The 21,153-nt window shown below is 60.8% G+C and overlaps 1 protein-coding gene across 2 annotated transcripts in view; it reads left to right on the forward strand.

Annotated features, from left to right (window-relative positions):
* The window catches only part of CROCC2 (ciliary rootlet coiled-coil, rootletin family member 2), a 68,644-nt gene that overhangs the window by 7,553 nt on the left and 39,938 nt on the right, over positions 1 to 21,153 (forward strand). For both annotated transcript variants that reach the window (XM_088793929.1, XM_088793930.1), the window contains exons 2-15: positions 5,314 to 5,464; positions 6,492 to 6,640; positions 8,720 to 8,826; positions 10,040 to 10,205; positions 13,842 to 13,945; positions 14,483 to 14,680; positions 15,332 to 15,428; positions 15,504 to 15,593; positions 15,740 to 15,922; positions 16,175 to 16,374; positions 17,459 to 17,620; positions 18,137 to 18,281; positions 18,739 to 18,885; positions 19,194 to 19,373. In XM_088793929.1, coding sequence (XP_088650055.1) covers positions 5,314 to 5,464; positions 6,492 to 6,640; positions 8,720 to 8,826; positions 10,040 to 10,205; positions 13,842 to 13,945; positions 14,483 to 14,680; positions 15,332 to 15,428; positions 15,504 to 15,593; positions 15,740 to 15,922; positions 16,175 to 16,374; positions 17,459 to 17,620; positions 18,137 to 18,281; positions 18,739 to 18,885; positions 19,194 to 19,373 — 2,079 coding nt within the window. The remainder of the gene's footprint in view (positions 1 to 5,313; positions 5,465 to 6,491; positions 6,641 to 8,719; positions 8,827 to 10,039; positions 10,206 to 13,841; positions 13,946 to 14,482; positions 14,681 to 15,331; positions 15,429 to 15,503; positions 15,594 to 15,739; positions 15,923 to 16,174; positions 16,375 to 17,458; positions 17,621 to 18,136; positions 18,282 to 18,738; positions 18,886 to 19,193; positions 19,374 to 21,153) is intronic.

Below are 21,153 nucleotides of genomic sequence, written 5' to 3' on the forward strand. Positions count from 1 at the left end.
ACCTCTGAGCACAGGGAATGACAATGTGTTGTCCTGGTCTGGCGCTGGCTCTGGCACTGATTGTCTCTACCTCAGTGCCCCATCTGTACAATGGGGTGATACAGACAGTCTCTGGGGATCCCCAGGGCCTGAGTGAGCCCATCCATGGGCCAGGAGCTGGGATGGTTGAGAACGCCGCAGAGTGGCCGGCACTCATCAGTCACGTGCCGAGAGCCAAGCCCCGTGCTGCTCCCTGTGCCAAACCAGGATGCAGCAGGGGACACAGGCCCACGTCCGAGTCGCCCATCCACTTGCCCTGATGCAGACAGGGTCACTGTGCTAATTGGACGGGCCACATCTCCCTCTCTGTTCAGAAACACCACTCCCCCAGGCCCTGTGGTCCAAAGATAGGGCCCCACAGGCCTTGACAGTTTCCTCTCCTGCCTCATTAACCCCCTGCCCACACCCTCCCCTGCTCCAGGCCCCATGCAAACTTTGGAGACCCATCTTGCTGTTTGCTTCCACTGTTCCCTCCACCTGGACACCTGACGTATGCCTCTTCTGACTGTTGGGCTCTTACTTCTCCTTCAAGGTCCAACTCACCTGCCATCTCCTCCAGGAAGCCTGTGTGGGCACTGGGGACATGGGAGCAAACATGATTGACAGGGCTCTTGCCCTCCCAAGTGTTCCTTCATATGAGTCATTTTGCAGTTAGTGATTCATACCTTAGGCCGGGTCTTCAGTCCTTCGTGCAGTGGCCTGTCTGAGCCCGCTGTGTACCAGCATCCGCCGTGCTGGGGGCTGGGGGTGGGGCACAGGGTGAATAAGAAGTTGCCCTCCTCCTCCGCAATGTCTGGTTCAATGCCTGGCCGCGATCTCCCGTTTATTATTAGCTGAGGACCAAACTGCCACCCACAAGAAGCATGACTCTGCCCAGGTCTCCAGGCCTCGACCGATGAGAGATCTAGACTGAGCAGAGCTGAGGTACAGCATAGCACAGCACGGCCGCCGGAGGGGCCAGGTGTTACCCCAGACACAGAGGCGCTCTTGCTCCTACGGAAATAGAAACTGGCAAGCGGCCACCCTGCCCGAGGCCCTCTCTGCAGCAGCCAAGCTGTGCAAGGACGGCAAGCAGACGTCCGGTGGCTGGACTTGGCTGGAGGCTCTGTCCTCATCTGTGTTCTTCAAGCTGTACCCACCTCTGGTGAGGGCCAGAGCCACCACGTGAGGATGCAGGCAGGCCTGTGGGTTGGTGCAGGCCCCTCTGCCCTCTGCTCAGGCTCGGGGTGGGGGGGGGGCACATGGGGAGGAGACCCGAGGCCAGCGTGTCTGCTGGAGCCCAATCTCTGGCCAACTGTAACATGCTGGCTCAGAAATCACCGTCTCAGTATTTGGGAATCCCCAGGTGGGGTCCCAGTCCTAACTGCCATTTGTGAGGGGATGACCTTGAGCGAGTCCCCAACTTCCTCCCCCGTAAACTGGAGGGGAGAAGATAACAAATACGAAAGGGTTTGCTGAGAAACCTTGAGAGGCAAGTGCCATGCCTGACTTCACTGGAGCAGTCAGTCACAGGCACTTCACGTTTTAGGGGCGGGAGCCCCAGCCTCCATCCTCCTGCAGCGCCCCTCGCAGCCACACGGTGGCACTGTTGGACCCACCCTGTGCATCCTGCAGAGGGCCCAGGACCCCAGTTCCCACACACTGTGACTCCCCACTCAGCCCTCTCTTGCCCCAGGAGGGTTCAGCCTGTGTCCTGGTTGAGTTGGGGGTCATCCTCCCAAGGTGATTTTAAACAGAGGTCTGTGCCCTTTCTGCCTGCCACTGGGCTCATTCCGACCACCTAGGAGCCTCCCTAACTTGGGTCTGGGGTGGGGTGGGGGGGCGTCTCATCTTCCTCCATCCAGAAGTGGCTGGGTTCGTTTTGGGAGTCCATCTTCTTCTCCCCTGGGGACCAGGTCAGAGACTGTCTTTCTCCCTGTGCCCCTAGCAGCCTGGAGGTTCAGGAGGTGACATTCAGGGAGTTCAGCTGCTGATCACCAGCAAGGACGGGTGGTAAAATCACTCTGTGACTTACGTTTCTGACCTACAACTTCACCTGCCCTTCACAGCCTCCTGGCTTTCATCTGTGAATATGCGAGGGCGTCCCAGAGACCCCCGCACTCCGTCCTCCGCACAGCTGTGGCCTTGTTCTGGGACCTCCCCACACACACCTTTTCACAGATGAGGGAGAGAGGAGGCTGGGGCGGGGAGAGGGGTTTGCAGGTGACAGGCTCCTTGTCACCCAGTTCCCGGGCAGCGGCAGAGCAGGGATCCGAGCCCAGTTCTCTTAAAGGGAGTCCTGCTCTGAGGCAGGTGGGGTTGACAGGAGCCCATGTTCCTCCTGGTGGAGGTTCTCGCCCTCCACACAGCCACGTTGGGGAGGGGCTGCGATGAAGGGGTGGCTGCCCCACCGCCTCACACAGACTCTCTGTAGGGCCCACCAGGGGGCAAGCAGGGCTGTGACCCAGCTGCAGTCTTTAGCGCAGGTTGAATGGAGGAGGGTGCTGGGCAGGCAGAAGGAAGGCGCGTGGCTGGGCTCAACTGTGAGTCTGGGGTCTCTGGGTAAACTGATGTCCAGTCCTTGTGTCCCCTCCGACTGATTGAGGGTCCCGTGGGGGGAACTTCTAAAAGTCTCCTGGTGCACTGCCAGGTCACAGCGGACACACACCGTCCAGAGCCTGGCCGTGGAGTGGACGGCCAGGGAGGGGGGCGCGGCCAGGAAGGCGGGACCCGCCCGGGATAGGGGCCCGCCCCAGCCCTGGGAGTTGGCGACCAGCCCAGGGCGTGGGCGGTGGAGTCCCTCTGGGCCAGACTCGAGCCGGCCTGGAAGGCGGCGTGCAACGGGGTCCAAGCCCGAGGTCCGCGCAGGCGTCCTGACCCGCCCTGGATGGAGCCCCTCCCCTCCCCTCGCCCCTCCCCTCCCCTCGCCCCTCTTTCCTCCGTTCCCCTTCCCTCCCCTCCATCTCCTCCTTCCCCCTCCGTTGTTTCCGTGGGGGCGGGGCTGCCTCACACCCCAAGAGCGGGAGAGGGAAGGAGGAAGGGGCGGCAGAGCGAGCCCCTCCAAGCCCCCCCTTCCCCCCTCCCCCGCCCCCCCCCCCCCCCCCCGCGCCCCCTTGGCTCCAGCTGGGCCGAGGCCCGTCGCAGGCACCCGGACACAGCTGGAACCCATTAGGCCCCAGCGCCTCTTGGGACGCTTAGGCTAATAAGTGACCCTCTGTAAATGTTAGGAATGAGTCAAGTTTAGGCCGCACTGCTGCTTTCCCGTTAGCGGGTGGCGCCGCGGATGCCCCAGGGAGCGGAGGGGAGGACTGGAGGCCAGGGGCAGGGGCCTTCCTGGCCCTGGAGGGAGCGTTTCCTGGAGCTCATCGCCCCTGCAAGCCTGGCGTGGTTCTCCCCGCCCCGCTGGGCCTCAGTTTCCCCAAGTGCAAATAAGGGTTCAGAGCAGACAGTGGCTGAGCCCCTTCCTGCCCCTGTCCCCCTAGGACAGGAGAGACATGGGTGGCCTTGGCACCACAGGGTGGTTGCTTGGCCCAGAGAGTAGCAGGCACATCCTCTCCCCCCGCCCCCCAGGGAGGCTGCTCAGGCCCACCCAGAGTAGGACTGAAGGGGGTCATCTGGGGGGATGTTGAGTGAAGGTGCCTCCCCAAGATCCCCCAAGGGACTCAAATTCAAACCCCCAGGTGAGAAGTAGGGCTCCTGAAGGAGGGCTGAGCTCCAGGGGACCAGAACCAGGCCTCTCACTCTCCCCAGGGCAGTGGCGTGTGGTCCAGCGCACCAGGCTGCCTGTCACTCTCCGCTGCTGGGGATCAGAACCAGCTTCACAGGTGTCATGCAGGAGGCGGGTCTTAGGGTGAATGGCAGTCTGGTCTTTACAGAGAGTCAGGACCAAGGAGCATCACAGGTGGATGTGCATGGAAGAGGCCAGGCTGGGGTCTCAGGAGGAGGGGATGGCGTGAGAGTGAGCCAGGGTCACAGGCTGGGGGGAGCAGAGGCGCACCCAGGAAGCCTTCTGCCCCCACCAGCCCCAGCGTGAGGGCCAGAGCCCTGTGGAGGGTCTTGAGCTGGGAGGAAGTCAGAGGAGGGGGAGACAGGAAAGAGGAGGCTGCCCACTGGCCACCCACCAGGACCGTGGGCTGGCAGGGAGATTGGGGAGCCACAGGGCAGGGGAGCATGCGGTGGGTCTGAGGGCACAGGGAGAGGACTCTCAAAGATGGGGCATCTGGACATATGGTGGCAAGTCTGGGATTTGAGGGGGTGACAGCAGGACCCCGGGTTGCCGCCCTAGACAGTCACAGGGAGTAGACATCCATCCCCAGGATCCCCGGGAAGCATCTGGTCACTCCTTCAGGTTTAATTCACTGCCTTAAAATCAGATATCCTATGTGTGGCAGGGCGGGCAGCCTGGACAATCTTGTCTGGTTGCACCCACTCCTGTCCAGAGATTTCCTGCTGGTTTGTAATGGCTGCCTCAGCCCCTATGTCCACAGGCCCCTGAATGTCCTCTCCAGTGAGCACCACCCTTAGACCCAGCCAAACGGTCCCTGAGGGCACCCCCAGGCCCTCCGCCAGCTGTGCCTCCTTGTGGAGCAAAGATCCCCACAGTCAAGGCAGAGCACCAGCTCAGAGCCCAAGTCCCCAGGACCAGCCTCAGTACCCAGGATCAAGAATGTCCTGTCCCCTTCCAGGCCTATTCGCTCTCTTTCATGGCAGGTCAGCTGCCCCGGACTGCCCTCCACTGCCTTTCCCTCCCAGGGCCCGCCCGTGCTCTCCAGTGGACAGGGCTGCTTGTTCTAAAGGGAGGTGTGGGTTGAGCCCGTCCTCCCACCAGTTGTCAGCCCCTCCCCACCACAGGCTCTGTGGCTCTGTGTCTCTGCGTGGGGCTCAGGCCCCTCCCTGCCACCCCCACTGTGAAAACTGAGACTGCCCACTGCAGGTGGTCGGGAGGTTGGGGGTCCTGAGGACCAGGCACCCCTGAGGGCTCAGCCAAGCTCCCGCAGAGGTGGAGTGGGGCCAAGGGCCTGGCGTTGTGGCGAGCTGGGCTAGGTGCTCTCTGGACAAGCTATTCCCCCCGTTTCCTCATTGGTGAACAGAGCGGTGCTGGGACAGGCAGGGAGCCACTGAGCAGGCGGAGAAACCAAGGCACGTGCTTTGGCTGACCTCAGCCTCACCCAGGCCTCTGCAGAGCACCCGCTACCCTGTGGTCACCCCTGCGAACTCCAGTGGGCTCATATGGGGGTATCTGACAGCTGTCCAGGGGCCTGCCCACCCCAGCGGTCTGTGGTGGGTGTTTTGCAGAGACTGGAGGACACTGTCCTGAGCCCCACAGCCCGCAGAGAAGACCGCTCACTGACTGTGCGTGGGGCAGGCTGGTGGGCCTCGCCCACCCCTGTGCCTGCCCGTATCCGCGACATAGTGGCCAGCAGCCTGAGCGAGGAGCCGCCCCAAGGTGAAGGGACACGGTGGGGATGGCGGGGGCGGGGGCACCAGGGAGCTGCCCAGCCATCAACTGGAGCCCAGCTTCGGGGAGCCAAGCCCCACTGTCCCCTGACTGGGCCCTCCTGGCCTGTCACCACCTAGTGTGAAGGGGCCCAGAACCACACCCTCCTACAGGGTGGCCCACGGGGTCACGTGTTGATAACCACAGCGTCCTCACCACTAGGCCACGGGACCTTCCCAAGCCAGAGCGGCATTTCTGTTTGTGACACAGGTGTGACCGCCAGTCCTGATTTCAGGTGCATTTGTTTTTCATTAGATGAGTGAAAATACTTAAGGTCGGCACTCAGGGGGCACAGAGGCGGAGCAGCCCCACCCCCACCCCGCCCCCACCCTTTGCTTACTCATCCCTGCTGGCCCCTTCAAGGTGCCTCCTAACTGGCATGCTCTTTGGCTTAGAAACTGGCTCCGAGGCTGGGTTGCTGCACCAAGGCCACCCAGCCGCGGGCACCGGCCCCATGCTTGCTGGTGACTCCGTGCCAGTTCCCCTCCCCCATGCATGTGTCCCGACAGCTTCTCTAATGATGGTCTGTCCCGCCTCCTGAAGGAACTGGGCAGCTCACTGTGTGCATTAAGAGAAACCCCACGTGTGGTTAGAAAAGCAGCTCATTACTGGAGATGGGATCCGGTTACACTGACTCAGCAGTTCCCACTGCTTCCCGGGGGCGGGGGACACCCAGTGCCCAGGCCCCCCATGCCACTGTCATTGGCTTGGGGTTCCCCTTGGTCAGGGCTCCGTATTTGGGTTAAGGGGGTGTTGATAAAAGGCAGGCAGGTGGGAGAATGCCCCCTGAGAGGGGGCTGGGGGGGAAGCGAGGCCCAGAGTGTGAAGTCCACCCCCCACACCTGGGTCTCAGGGGTCAGAACGGGACCCTCCTGCCAAACATTGGGCAGGCCAGCTGAAATGCCGCCAGGACAGGGTGCGGTGCTGGGCTGGGGCCTGGGTTGGCTCTAGGCTGACCCTGTACGCTTGCTTGCAGGGGTGCGGGAGCCGCCGGCAACCTCAGCCGGCGTGCGGGAGGGGGACCAGCTGCTGCAGCAGGAGCTGTCGCGGCTGGAGGACCTGCTGGCCCAGATGGGCGCCGAGCGGGATGAGCTGGCAGGCCGGCACCACGCGGTCAGTGAGCGGGTAGGTGTGTGCAGCGGGCACGTGGCAGGCCAGGGGTGGCAGCCTGGCCCAGGGTGAGGCGGTCTCCGTTAGGCCTGACAGTCGGACCGGGAAGACCATCAGCGAGTCCTAGAATGTAAGTGTGCCAGTCACACTCCACACCCCGGGGGACGATGGGGAAGCTGAGTCTAGAGGTAGGTGAGGGCGCCGAGGCCTCCCTGTCTCACAGCTCTGCCTGCCCGGGAGCCCTGGGGGGTGGCCTGGTCAGTCCTGCCCTCCGGGCCCAGCTCCTAGCCCAGTGTGAGCATGGCACCAGCACTCAGCCTGCACCTGCCCAAGGTGGAGGAAGGCAAGCTGGGAGGAACTGACCCCTTTCGGAACCGACCTCCAGGGAAATGGCCCTAACCCTGAGACCCAGCTTGTGAAGAATTGAATCTGCTCCCAGCCCCCAGCCCTTTCCAACAAGAGGCTGGCGCAGGCCTCGGGGACAAGTATGACCTTTGGCCCTGAGTTCTTGATCCTCTGTGCCTTCCAGGGTGACTGGCAAGCTGCAGCAAGAGAGAGACCTCTTTGGTTGCAAAGTGTGGGTGTGGGGGCCTCCCATTGTATATATGGGGAAACCGAGGCAGAAAAGTGAAGACACTGCTTGGAGCCTCGTTCCCGTGTCTGCACTCCACGGCATGACAGCTTCCGAGGCAGGCCTGGGCGAGGGACCCCTGGCTCACAGTGTAGGGGCCACAGGCCTTGCTGGATCTGGCCCAGCCTCCACCTTTGCTGTCTTCAGAGCCCCCCTTGCTGTCGTAGCATGACGGATGACCCCACTTTCCGGATGCATTGCCCAAGGCCATGCTGCCATTATTGGGGCTGAGATCATGACCAGTGACGAGTGCCCGTGGGCCCCAGGGATAGGTGGTATCATGGGCCCCACAGAGGTGCCCTCTGCCCTACCCCCACACTGTGAACACCCATTCTCATGGGCCTGCAGCCCCGTGGGCCCCGGCCCAAGGCTGTGAGTTGAGGGTCCCTCTCATCCAGACCCGGGGGAGCCCGTCCGTCCATGAGCTTGCCTGCCCTCCCGGGCCATCTGTGGCTGAGCTGGCAGTGGGAGTGTGGAATCTTCCTAGCACAGGGTGGGGAGATGTTGGGAACGGGCCTGTGGGAATAGAGGCCGCAGAACTCCTGCAGACAGATTCGTAAATCTCATGACTCAGATCTGAACTCGCAGACCCGGCTACTCTGCACATACCCAGGCTCCCTTGTGTAATGCCAGAAGGGGCTGGGCCTCCCCAACTTACCCCAACCAGATCGCCAGGGGCTTGGGGTCAAGCTGGCCAGCAAGACTGTTTCTTGGCATCTCTATGGAGGTGGGGGCAGCCCTTGCCCTAGCCCCTGGCTCCAGCTGGGCCGTCCAGCCCCTTACCTCTCATCCAGCTGGTGGTTAAGGAGGGGCCACTCACCTCCCCACACACCTGACCCCAGGTCACTCCACAGATGTGGCCTCCAGCTCTCCTGACCTTCCTGCAGCTCAGCCCCCCACCAGCCTGACTGCTAGGCCTAAACACCTCCCCCCACACCCCAGAGTGTACTCCGAGTCAGGGTGCAGTGGGGGGTATCCCCAGCACTTCCTTCCCCCCTCAGAGCCCCAGGGTCCTCATCTGCTCAGACTCCAGCCAGCCGCCCAGCTTGAATGGTTCCCCTCCCCCACAGGCCCACCCCGGTGGGGGGGGTCCCCTTCTGCCTGCTGGATGCCGTACTGGGAGCAGACGGAGGTGTGAGCACAGACAGGTGGGGCAGCTAGTGGGACCCCACACTCACTCAGTCTCATGTGGGGTGACCCCAGGCCTGCTCTGCCACTGGCTGTCCTGCCCCTTCTGTGGCGATCCAGACCCTGGAGGCCACCTCCTCAGCTGGCCGTGCACTCTTAGCCCAGGGGGCAGAGTGTGCACACCCAGCCACCTGACCCAGCCCGGACCCCAGCCTGACCCCAGCCCTGCTGGGAGCCCCAGAGGAGCCCTCTCTTACACTTTCGAGGGCTTGTGCCAAAGCTGCTGTGCCTGCTAGGCTGGGGGCTGCCAGCCAGGTGGGCTCACTCCTCCCCAGCTGCAGGCCCGGCTGGAGATGACCGAGGCTCGGCTGCGGAGGTCAGAGCTGGAGCACAGCGCGGACCTGGAGGAGGCCCTGGGCCGGCTGGAGGCCGCTGAGCAGAGGTGAGGCCAGGCGGGCAGTCAGGGCTGCAGGAGCAGGCCATCGTGGTGAGAGGCAGTGCCCCCCCTTGTGCCCCCCCCTTGTGCCTGCGGTTGCCAGCCAGCCTCTTCCCAAAGTGACTCCAAGTTGAACTGGCCTGTTGGAGTCAGCTGCAGGCTTTGGGGGGACAGGAGGGAGCTGAGCAGAGTGGGGAGCGGGACCAGCCCTGTGAGACCTCAGCATGGAGTGCTGAGTCCCCCTAGCCCTGCTCTCCCGAGTGTGCCCCCCGGGGCCCCCGACATCTGCCAAGTCTGGTGCTCTGGCCGGCACTGCAACCGACTGTGGCCCTCGGGTAGCCCAATGTGTCCTGGGATGCCCACGGCACTACCCCTCCATCCTGCTTTTTGCACCCTGGCCCTGACTCCCAGGCCCCTTTGGTCTTGAGCTGCTCTGATTTCATGGTCAAGGCCTCATTTGTTCATCATTGGTGAGCATGTGTCACACCTCAGCCCCCCAGAGGCAGTTCCTGCACCCCCAAGCCCCAGGCCACTGCCAGCAGGGCAGAGCGGTTGGCATGGTCCTGCTTGCTCACCCTCAGGGGCTGGGAAAGGGGGAAAAGTGCTGAGAAGCTTTCTGAAGACCAATCTGGGGGGTGGGGGGACTCAAGTGGAGGCTTATGCCCCTGGAGCAAAAAGCAGAGAATATCCTGTAGTGGACTTGCAGCCTGGCAGGGAGGTGCTGGCTCTGGAGGGTGGGACCCCCACTTGGCAGGTTTGGGGCTCTTGTCTGCAGCCACACACAGACCTGCCCTGGATGGACAAGGCCCCCAGGTCATAGGGGGCTGCCCCTCCCTGTCCCTACCTACCCCACTCCAAAAACAGCATCTCCCTCACAGACTCGGCATGCTCGACTGGGGGCTCCCAAGCCCAGTCCCCCTTACTTGTATGGGGGTTCACCTCTGTACCAGGGATTGAGGAGCCGGCCACAGTTGCGGGGCAGAGCCAGGAAAGCTCAGACGGGGAGGGTGAGAGCAGGTGTCTCAGGGAAGGAGGAGGCAGCCAGGGTGTGGCCCCAGTTTGGGGGCCAACTGGGGTCCCACTCAGGTGGTCCATGCTGCCCAGGGGCAGTGTGGGGGCTGCACACCTGAGCACGGTCAGCTGGGCCCGGGGTTCGGGGCCTGGGTCTCTGAGCACCGCTGTAAGGGGTGGCCACGCCACTGTGTGTCGCTCCATCCAGGAGCACCGGCCTCTCCCAGGTGAACGCCCTTCTGCGGGAGCAGCTGGAGCACATGAAGAAAGCAAACGACACACTGGCCCAGGAGCTGGCCAGGACCACGGGCCGTGTCCTCCACCTGCGGGGCGAGCTGGAGCTGAGGGAGGCACAGCGCTGGACCAGGAGCCAGGTGCCCCCTGCCCCTGCCCACTGCCAGGGCACCTGCTTTACGTCTGTGGCTGGTGTGTGTGTGTGGTGGGGGGATGGGCAGCAGGGACCAGGAGAGGGTGAGTTGGCTTCAGCTGTGCTTCCCCCGGGGGCAAGGCCGCTGGCCTCCTGCCACACCACATCCCCCACTCGGCTTGGCCACAGTGGTCTGTGGGATGGGAGACACCAGTGTGGGGGATGGGGAGACCCCCTGAGAGAGGGAGTGCAGGAGGCTGAGGCCTGGGACATAGAAAAGGGACAGGGCCAGGTCCTGGCTCTGGCGTGACCCACCTGTTCTGGAGACAGGAGGAGATCTCCGTAGGCCTGACTCCTGATCACACTGCACGAGAGGGGTCCCCCTCCATTGCTCCCCAGCCCTCCAGGGCCAGCAGGGCCCCCGCAGCCATGCCTGGTCAGTACTCTGAAACGCCCCGCGCCCTGCCAGCCCACACCTCTCCACAGGGCTCCTGCCCACCGCAGGACAAAAACGTCCCTGGAGGGCAGGTCTGAGGTCGGTGTGGCACTGGTTTGCCAGGGGTCTTTATTTCCCCTTGTCCTGAGGACCTGTCTCCCTGGTCGGCAGGTGTGTTCTCTCAGCACTCGATGGATACCTTTTGTGTCTTTGATCCTGACCGAGTCCTCGTAAAGGTGGTTGGTCAGCCTCCTCCCTCTGGCTGCCTTGGGATCTCGACTTTGACCCTGGTGTTCTGCAATTTGTTTGTTTTTGTGTTTATTTTGTTCCTTAGATTCCACACATCAGTGAGATCGTATGGTGTGTGTCTGTCTCTGTCTGACTGTGTCACTTAGTGGAGGCCTGTAGTTCTGGGACATGTCTGTGTGAAGATTGCTTATCCCGCTTAGGGTACTTCAGGACTCTGTGTCTTCCAGTATTCTTGGAAAGTAGCCATTATTCTTTAAGTAGTGCCTCCTCTCCCATACTTCTTACTGCCCAGGTTTTCTTTCTTTTTATCCCCCTGACCTGTCTTCTAGGTAATTTCTTCAAATCTACTTTCCTGGTCATCAGTTTTCTTTTCTCTGTCAATCTCTATTAGACCCGCCTACTTGGCTTCAATTCCAAGCTTGTGTTTTTCATCTTTACAAATTCTGGTGGATTCTTTTCCAGATATCTTACTCTTAACGCATACGTTCAAGCCTCTCATGTGTTGATACACATTAAAAGCAGTTGTTCTGGAGTCTGTCTGATGGTCTAATGGCTGAAGTTCTTCCAGGCCTGTGTCCAGGGCTCCTGCTAGGCCTTGTGCATGTGCTTTGTATCCCTATGTCTTTGGTGATGTTTTCATTTCAACTAAGAGCCGCTTGTTTTCCTTGGAACTTCATGACAATTCTTTGATACCTGAAATGACTGTGGTGTCTGCCAGGACTTTGATTTGCTCTGACAGGTGCCTAGAGGTGCTGACAGTTTTTGGTGCCACATTGAAGTAAATTTTCAGCTTGAGTTTTTATTAATAGAAACCACCCCAGCGACGTGAATTCAGGCTGAACCCTGCATAACAGCTAACTCGTGGTTCCAAGTCCATACGGAAGGTCTCTGTCCTTCTTGTCTTAGTCCATCCAGGCTGCTGTGACAGAAATACCAGGCGGCTTAGAAACAGATGTTTGTGCCCCACAGTTTGGAGGCTGGACGTCTGAGATCACGGTGCCAGCCCATTCCGTGTCTGGCGAGAACCCCTTCTGGGATCATACATGACACCTTCTCGCTATGACCTCACATGGAAGAAAGGGCTTGTGGGGTCCCTTATATAAGGGCATGTGGGGACAGAGTCCCAGAGACCAGTTTCCAGGCTTTCGGCCTCACGTGGAAAGGTGCTGGCTCGGGTCGTAGATGGCCATCAGCTGTTACTGGTTAGCCATTGGCCACTGATATAACTGCCATGGCTAAGCTAGCAAGCAGGGGTTGCAGTTAGCAGGGTGGATTGCAGCTAGCAAGTGAGGTGGGTTGGCAGAAAAGCAGACGGCAGGTTGCGGATCTTGTGGAGCCTGCTTCTTGTATCTCTAACCCAGCCGCCAGCGAGAATATAGTGGTATGACTCCTCTATCTATGGCTCCGTAGGTGTTCCTATTTGGCCTCACCATATGCTGCGTTCTTATGTGGGGAGCGGGACCAGAGACCCCGCCTGAAACCCCGCATGACAGGGCACTAATCTCATTCATGGGGCTCCACCCTCATGACCTTACCACCTCCCAAAGATCCCACCTCCTACCACCAACACATGGGGGTTAGAATTCAACAGATGAATTTTGGGGACACAAACGTTTAGTCTGTTTTACCTCCTTCCAGTGTCCTGCAGACAGAGGTGTGTATGTGTTCTAGCTCACCCTCCAGTTCACTCACCTCTAGCACACCTTACATAGAATACGGCTTTGAGGTATCTCGTCTCTGCAAGCCAACACCCCCTTTGGGTGGTCCCTACACTTTCTCTCTCCCCTGAGCCCCTGTGGTCAAGGAAACTTGTCCAAGTTGCTCCATTTGTCACCGTTTCCCGTGTCTGTCCGAGTCCCCGACCTCCCCTGGTTCCTGGACTGCGTGCTCCCACAGTGTTGGTGAGCCCAGCCTGGAGTTCAGGAAATTGTGAAGTCTGGAAACTGACATCAGAGTTGGAGTTACTGGGCAGGCTAACCAAGGCGACTGCCCACCACTAGCCAGGAGCGCTGAGCTCATCCCTCTTTGCTGATTCAATGGGGTGAGGAGGGGTGCGCACACAGAGGGCTCTGGCTCCAGGCACAAAGGGGCACCCCCAACAGAGGGTATATAGCAAAGTGTTTTGGGGCTCAATAGAGGGACCTCAGACACAGAGTCAGCAAAGGCTTCCAGAAGGAAGAGGAAGGTGTGTGGGTCTTGAGAACCAGCTGAATGTGAGTGAGCTCTAGCTGAAAGCAGCGTGAGCTGGGGCCATGACAGGCAGGGGGCACTGAGCACCTTGGTGAGCTCTCTAGGATCCCTGGAGGTCAGCGTTTTCAGGACACGGCCAGGTGCATGCACTGGCAGGGTGGTGGGGACACTCAGGGCTTGTGGCTTTGGCTTAGTTCCGGGCAAGCCTGCCACTTCTGACAGACTACACAGGGCCCTGTCCCATCCTGCCCCCCACTCTCACCCATCCCTTCCCCACCAAAGCCCTGCAGTGACCTCCCCACCACCATTAGAATCCTGATTCATTGCCCCTTATCTCACGGTGGCTTCGCCTCCTGCCCCCGATGAGCTCTGAGTGGAGAGGCTTCTGCTTCCCGGCACCTCAAGGGCAAGCCACTCACCTGGATGTCTTGGGGGCCCTGCCAGAGTAACAGCTGCTCTGGGTCCTGGGAAAGGAGACGGAGCCTGCACCTCCCCCATGCTGGGCGGGGGCTGAGCACCCAGCAAGGAGACTGGGCTGAGTGGTCCTGGTTGTGGGCAGGACCTGTGTGGTCACCCCTAGGTCCTCTGTGGGGTGGGGTAGGGGATTTAGATTATTCTGGAAGGTAAGTCCCTGGGACACAGGCGGCAGGAACATGTAGGCGATGCAGGGTGTGGCCCGTGGGGCCGGCCAGCGTGGCATCTGGTGAGAGTGAAGGGGTTACCTCCCAGCACCTGGGCCTGAAGTGAACATGAGCCTCTTATTTTCAGACCCGGCGTTCGCGTTTGGGGGAGCCCCGGGACTTCCTCCTCCTGTGGAGACAGGTAACAGCGCTCCGTGCACACCTGGCTGAGCTGCGGTCAGCTTCCGAGCGGTGAGCCAGCCGCCCCACCTCACCCAAGCCTGCATAGGCCTCCCAGGTGGGGGGAAGGGGCATGTGATGGGAGGGCGCTGGCACTGGGCAAGTCCTGGGGTATGAAGAGGGCGGCAAGGGTTGGGGGCAGGAAGGACAAATGGACAGACTGAGGGAGGCAGGGGAGCAGGGGAGTGACCTGAGCAGGGGAGGAGCTACACCAGTGCAGCTTTGGGTCCCTCTGGTCCTTGCTGGCACCTCACACGGGTCTGTCCTGGGTTACTGAGGTACTTGTCAGCACCCCAGTTTGCACACAAGGAAACTGGGGCTCAGAGGATCAATGTCCTGTCTGGCCTTGCCCTGCCCCCGCTCACCAGTCTCAGTCTGTGACATGAGTTGGTTGATGACATTCGGTGGGGGCTTGTCCTGGGGATGGTGGGTGGTGGATCCGCCACGTGACTGGACCCTGCCCTCCCAGCCGGCTCACAGCTGCCTGGGCCCAGAGCCCACAGCTGGTCCTGAGGCTCACTGGGGGGGGGGGGGGCACCTTGTCCCCAGGGATCTTGCTGACATGCGAGCGGACGCGGCCAGCACGGCCCGGCGACTGCACACGGCCTGCCTGAACCTGGATGCCAGCCTGCGGCTGTCGGCCAGCAGTGCAGCCAGTGCCCTGGAGCAGCAGCTGCGGGACAAGGTGTGCGAGATGCTGCAACTGCAGGGCCGCTGGGACGCAGAGAAGGTGGCGCTGCAGGCCAGGTGGGCGCCCAGGGTGGGCAGGTGGGTGGGTGGGGACACCCGCGCCCCTCTGCTGTGTTCCGGGGCGTCGGCAGGCCCTCACGTGCAGGTTTGCTCCCTCATCGCCACCAGCATCCTCTGCCACCACGCTTCCCTGACTCCACACACAGTTCACAATCCTTACCCAGCAGCCACGTGACACTCATGGTAGATGGGCCCAAACTCTTTAACCAGCCCTGGAGCCAAAGATAGGGCTCCCCAACTTTGAGGGCCTCAGGGGACACTGCAGTGGACACGTGGATTGTCCCTGTGGCTGGTTGTGGATTTTCAGGCTAAAAGCGCATCCTTCCAGGGTAGGTGCTTGTTCTGAGGTCAGCGTGTACGCAGCTGTGGCAGGCAGAGGGCCAGGCCCACAGCTGCAGTGAATGAGGCCAGGGCCAGGCGGCTGCGGCTCAGAGCAGCCATGGGAGGTTCTGCACACAGACCCCCGTCTGGGCCTGCCGAGGGCAGCTTCAGCGGGAACCGGGGAGACTGGAGGCCCAACCTACTGCCACTGGGAGCGACTTTGCAGCGCCTGGGGGTCCATGGCTCCCCTGCCCACTGACAGTGCCAGGTCTATGCTCTGTGCTGTGTTCTGACGACCCCACTCCCCGCCACTTGACTTCTCTCCAGACTCTCTGAGCAGACGCTGCTGGTGGAGAAGCTCACAGAAGAAAACTTGAAGAAGGAGAGCGCCATCTCTTCCCTGAAAATGGACGTTCAGAGACTGGTGCGGGGGCTGTGAGACGGGTGGCTCTGGCCGGTGCCCTCTGCCGCCTCACTGAGGGGTCTGCCCTGGTCACAGGAGTCCGGGCACAGCAGAGGCCAGCCGGCAGTGGACAGCTTGAAGGACAAAGTTGTGTCCCTACAGCACGTCCTGGACACCATCACAGAGGTGCAGGCCACCTGGGTCCCCTGTGGTACAGCAGTGGGTGGGCTGCAGGTTCCGGTGGGTCCCGCTGACCCGTGAGACAATCTGGAAAGTCCTGTTGGGCCGTGCCCTGAGCTCTCTCACTGCATCCCTTCCTCCCTGCCCTGAAGGTGGCCCAGGCAGACTCGGGGTGCCCAGAGCTGGTGCGGAGCAGTGGCACTGAAGTGGAAGAGGCACAGGGACCCCGGAGGAGCCCCCCACATACCGCGTCACGGACCCATTCCCCAGCAGCCCAGGACCCCGCACTGCGGGCCGTGCAGACAGCCCTTGAGAGGAAACAGCAGCAGGAACAGGTAGGCAGCCAGAGCCTGCCCCGGTCCCCACAGGGGGCAAAGCCATGACACCTGCCCTTTTGGCTGAGAGGTGCCATTACAGAGCCTACCTGTGGGTCACCCAGGTGAGCTGACTGTGGGGTCTCCACGGGCCTGCCCTGAGCCCCATGGCCCTGGGGGTGGGCTGTAGGCCTAAGTACCTCCTGTCTGGGGGAGTGTGGGCAAAGGCCTGCCCAGACCAGAGGGGGCTTGCACACACCCCCTCCCCCCCAGGTGCTATGCCTGCAGCTGCAGGCCTCCCAGGTGGAGGTGGCCCGGCTCCGTGAGCAGCTATCAGAGAGGCAGCAGGAGCTACGGGCCTCTCGGAGACTCCTGCAGGAGCAGATGCGGGAGTGGGAGGGCCTCCTGAACAAGCTGGAGGTGCAGAGCCAGGAGGCACAGCACTACAGGGCAGCCAGCGAGCTCCTGGGAAGGTGCCTCAGGGGCTGGGCAGGGCGGGCAGTCCCTGCCTGGGGTGGGGGTTCCTCCCCAAGGCCTTCCATGTGGGAGGGAGAGGGCCATGTGTCCCAGACAGAAACTGCTCTGGCCAGGCCACCTGCCCCACCGTTCACCCCTCGCCTCCTGCCACCCCTCCCCCCACCAGCAGTGAGCCCCCCTTCCCCTCATCTGCTTCCACCTAAGTCTACCCAGGACTCACCTTCCTGCCCCCTTCACTGGCATGCCAAGCTCTCCACACTCTCCCCAGAGCAGGCTGTGCTCTCCCACCTCCTCCCTGGCTCCCAAGACTCCTCCTGGGGTCTTCTCCATCTTTCCAAAATGGTCCATAAAACCCCCATTCATTTCCCTCCCCGTCCATTGGGGTGGCCCGTGTGCCCACCTGGTGTCCTGTGGATCTGGTGGCTGTGGTGCAGTTGACATTGGGGCTCTCTGGACGCTTCTGTGCATATCTTACCACCCTGGGTTTGGTGGGAGTGGGGGTGGTGGGACGAGAACCCCCCCAGGACTTACACTCCTGAGTGAGCTGCTCTGTGGGGCTTTCCACCCCACACACTGCCGCAGCCAGACAGACGTGGGGGCAGCTAGGGGTCAGGTCCCTGGCTGCTGGATCACCTGTGGTGAGGACTCCAAGTGAGCCAGCACTGACTGCAGCTGCAGATGTGGAGCTGGGGAGGGCGCCGGCTGGGGAGGTGTCCTTTCCTCTGCAAGTTGTGCAAGGACTGGCTGCAGTTGGCCTGTGGGTGACAGAGGGCTCAGCATGACGACGCCTCAGGAGGCACAGCCTGTATGCTTTAGGGGCTCCCACGGGGCCACCAGGAAGGGACAAGCCTACTGGTGGCCACCCCATCTCGCAGGCCAGCCTGGTGCCAGAGGTGGCTGGATTTTCCTGGTCCCTCCCCATGCTTCCCTGAGCTCCTGCCTGGCGGCCTGCACACCTGGCGCCCCCTGCCCTGTCCTGCCCTCCTGCCACTCACTGAGCTCAAATGTGCCCAGTGAGGGTCCTGGGGCTCCCTTCCCCCATGCACATCCGGCTGCCCACTCTCGGACCCCTGCTCCCAGAGAGAAGAAGGCCCTGGAGATGGAGGTGGCACAGCTGAGGGGGAAGCTAGAGGCTCGGGACACAGAGAAGAAAAGGCTGGAGGCCACAAACGCTGAGCTGCGGGATAGCCTTCTGCTGCGGGCACAGCAGCGCGAGCGGGATCTCCAGGAGCTGGAGACCAGGTGGGCCGGGCAGCACCACGGGCTCAGGCCCCTCTCTGGGCCTCAGTGTCCCGTTCACTAAGGGGACCGCTTCCTTGCCTGACGGAGTGGGAGGTGCCCAATGAGACAGCAGGGGTGCAGGACTCTCCAGGCTCCGCCCATGCTGGCCCATCACCCTAACACCCCAACACCCACCCAGCACCCACCCAGAGCTGCTCCAGGCAAATCCACTACCCCGAGCCCAGCAGAGGTGGCCGTCGCCCAGCATGTGGGCACATACTCCTCACCCAGGCGTGTCAACTGAAGCATGGACAGAGAATCCCACCCCAGCCCAGGCCAGCCCAGCCACAGGCCTAGTCTTGACAGTCCTGTGGACTCACTGACTTTGCAGCCTCCAGGGTGACCCTGGGCTCCTTTGGGGCTCCCTGGGCTTGGACGGAGTTGCAGGCAGCCACCCTGCCCACTGGGTCCTGTGAGGTGGCCCCATCTTCCCCTGAGGCATCCTCATGCCCTTTGTCTCTGGTTTTGGGACCTCAGTCAAGGGCGCCTGGAGCAGCTGGAGGAGAAGGTCTCCAGCCTCAAGAAGGAGCTGATATCGGCCCGGGAGGCACTGAACTCCGTCCAGCTGCAGAGGGACATTCTGGAAAGCGAGAAGGACACTCTGCACAGTGCCCTGGCCCGGGTACCCTCCATGCCCATGGCCCCTCTCTCCCACCAGTGCTCTCTCTCCCACCACGTCTATGCTCACCCTCTTGGGCCCTCGGTCCATCCCCAGAGCTCCCAAAGTCACCGCGGCTACCAAAGTCCAGCCTCCTCAGTCACTGACCAGTGGACTCGAGCCGTCCTCCCTGACCCATGGCCACGCCACATCTCAGTGCCCTCTCGGCCACCCCGTCACCTCTCCTGGCTGCAGCCTTAGTACCCCGGGGCTGCTGTCTACTCCAGAGGCTGCCCCCTGTGGGACTCCTTCCACCCTGTCCCACCCAGAGCTCCAGCTTGCACACCTCCCACGATGCGGGGCTCACTCCCTCCCCAGCACCAACAGCTCCACCTGGGGGAACGCTCTGTCCCTGAGTCTGAAAGCCCCCCCCCGGTGTCCCCCTTGGGGTGACCACTGCCCGCCCTCCCTCCCTCCCCAGGCCGAGACCAGCAACGCGGACCAGGACCTGCTCATGACCAGGCTGAAGTCAGAGGGAGTAGAGCAAAGGGACTCCCTGGCCAAAATGGCTGCCCTGATGGAGGGGCTGGCTCAGGACAAAGGCACCCTGAACCACCTGGTCCTGCAGGTGAGACGAGGGCCCAGGTGGGCAGACCTTGCCCTGAGCCTCGCATTCTCCAGGGTGGCCGTGAGGCTTAGCCCCAGTGCTGGTTTCCAAGCCCAGATCCCGGTTTTTCATCCATCCTCTCCTCACCTTTTCCATTTCTGGACTGAGCAGGTTTGGGGAGGACAAGGCCCACAGAGGGATGACGGGACCTGACAGCCCTGGCCAGGCCTGAGGGAGGGCAGGCGAGGGCAGGGCTGGGCCGCCCATGGGGGCCGAGGGTGCGTGGTGCAGGGGCCAGGACACAGGCCCTTCTACACCCCTGCTGGCAGCTGGAGCAGGAACGGGACCAGCTTCGGGAGCAGCAGAAGACGCTCGAGCGGGAGCAGGCGGGTGCCCGGGAGCAGCTGGAGCTGGTTCGGGCTGAGCGCAGGGGCCTGCAGCGGGCCTGTGGGCTCCTGGAGCGGCAGCTGGAGGGGCAGGTGGCCGGGCTGCGGGAGCAGGTGCACCAGGTGAGTCTCCACTCTCCGGGCTGCTGCCCGGCCCCACCCTGCTGGCCGCCCCTTCCACTCTGGGATGTGACGGCCATGTCACATCCCATTGGCCCAGGGTGTCAGCACCTATGCTTTCTAACTGCAGTATTCACTGATGGGCTATGTTCAGAGGTGGCTTCCCCGTGGTGGGGGGTAGGAGACAGGGACAGAGATGCAAAGAAGACCTGTCCCCAGTACTTGGGCTGGGTTCTGCCCCCCATCAGAGGATCAAAGACCCATTGATTTCCACGCCCTCACCATTTCCTCCTGTCTTGTTTCTCTCCACACCTGAACTCCACAGTCATTCATTCGTCTGTGCAGTCATTCCCAGGTCTTCTGTTGACACAAATCATGTGTGGAGCAGAGGTCACTGGGGAGTGACAGTGAAGCAGTTTGCTTTTTTCTGATCCCAGCCTTGTTGGCCACCTGAAAACCCTCTCCTTGCAGAGTTCTGGGCCCCCAGTGGCATTCAGATGCCATGGCTCCTGTCACTTTGAGGACTCACTACAGCTTTTCTCAGTGTCTCTGACTCTGTCCTGTCCTTTCCTGGTCATTTGTTTTCTCTATTTTTAATTGCAGTATGATTTGCAGTCAGTAAGCCAGCACACAGTTCCGTGAGTTTTGACAATTGTACGCACCTGTGTAGCCACCACCTGTGCAGACACCATGAGATCAAGATGTAGAGCTGCTCCCTCAGCCCAGCAGGGTCCCTCGTGCCCCTCCAGTCACCTGTCCCCCCACCAGGCAGCCTCTGCTCTGCCAAGTACCAGGAGGACCCATGTCACCTGCTTCAGAACTTGTTGTAAATGCAGTCAGAGAACAGACACTTTTGTGCACAGCTCCTCCCTCTCAATGTGTCTTTAAGAGTCATCGTGTTGTTGGGTGTGTCGAGGACGTGTACTTTTTTTTCATAGTAATATTCCCTTGTAGGAATAAACCATGTTTGCTGACCCCTCACCCACAGCTGGACATTTGGGTGGTTTCCGGTTTGGGGCTATAACGGACAAGACTGTTATGAACATTCGTGTATAAGTCGTGACTTATGTTCTCATTTCTCTTGAGTAAATATGTAGGAGTGAAACTGGAGTCACCAGGTAGGTGAGTGTGGACCTCTGTAAGAAACTGCCCAGCAGCTTCCCAAAGTGGTTCTGTCGTTTTACTTGACTGCCCGCAGCGTAAGGATCTCCAGCCACTCCCCGGCCTTGCCCACATTTGGTATCGTCCGTTTCTGCTTTTTATCTAGCCTATGTGTATGAAGTTCTATATCACATGGTTTAATTTGCATTTCCCTGGTAACGAATGGTGGTAAGCACATTTCAATGTGCTTAGTGAATATTTGTAGACCTTGTTTTGTCAAGTGTCTGTTCAAGGCTTTGGCCCATTTTTTATTTATGTTTTTTATTTTGGTTATGGCTGTATAGGAGTTCTTCACATATCTTAGATACAAGTACTTTGAATATTTTCAAGTTTGTGACTTGCCTGTATATTTCCTTAATGGTATTTTTGATGGACAGAACATTTTAACTTTGCCAAAGTCCAATTAACCAAGTTTTTTAGAAACTTAGTATTTTCTAGGTCCTGTCTCAGAGATTTTTGCCTCGCCCAAGAACAAGAAAATATCCTCCTATGCTTTCATCTCGCTCTTACATGAAGTCTGTAATCCGTTTCAGGTTTATTTTTGTGTAGAGCCCTGGTTCTCAAAGGGTGCTCCAGACCAGCAGCCTCAGACCTGGGAACATGTTAAAATCCTCAGGCCCAC

This window comes from Rhinolophus sinicus, chromosome 17, assembly GCF_057876585.1.
Source record: "Rhinolophus sinicus isolate RSI-liver-muscle chromosome 17, RSI-T2T, whole genome shotgun sequence".
Classification (NCBI taxonomy): Eukaryota; Metazoa; Chordata; class Mammalia; order Chiroptera; family Rhinolophidae; genus Rhinolophus; species Rhinolophus sinicus.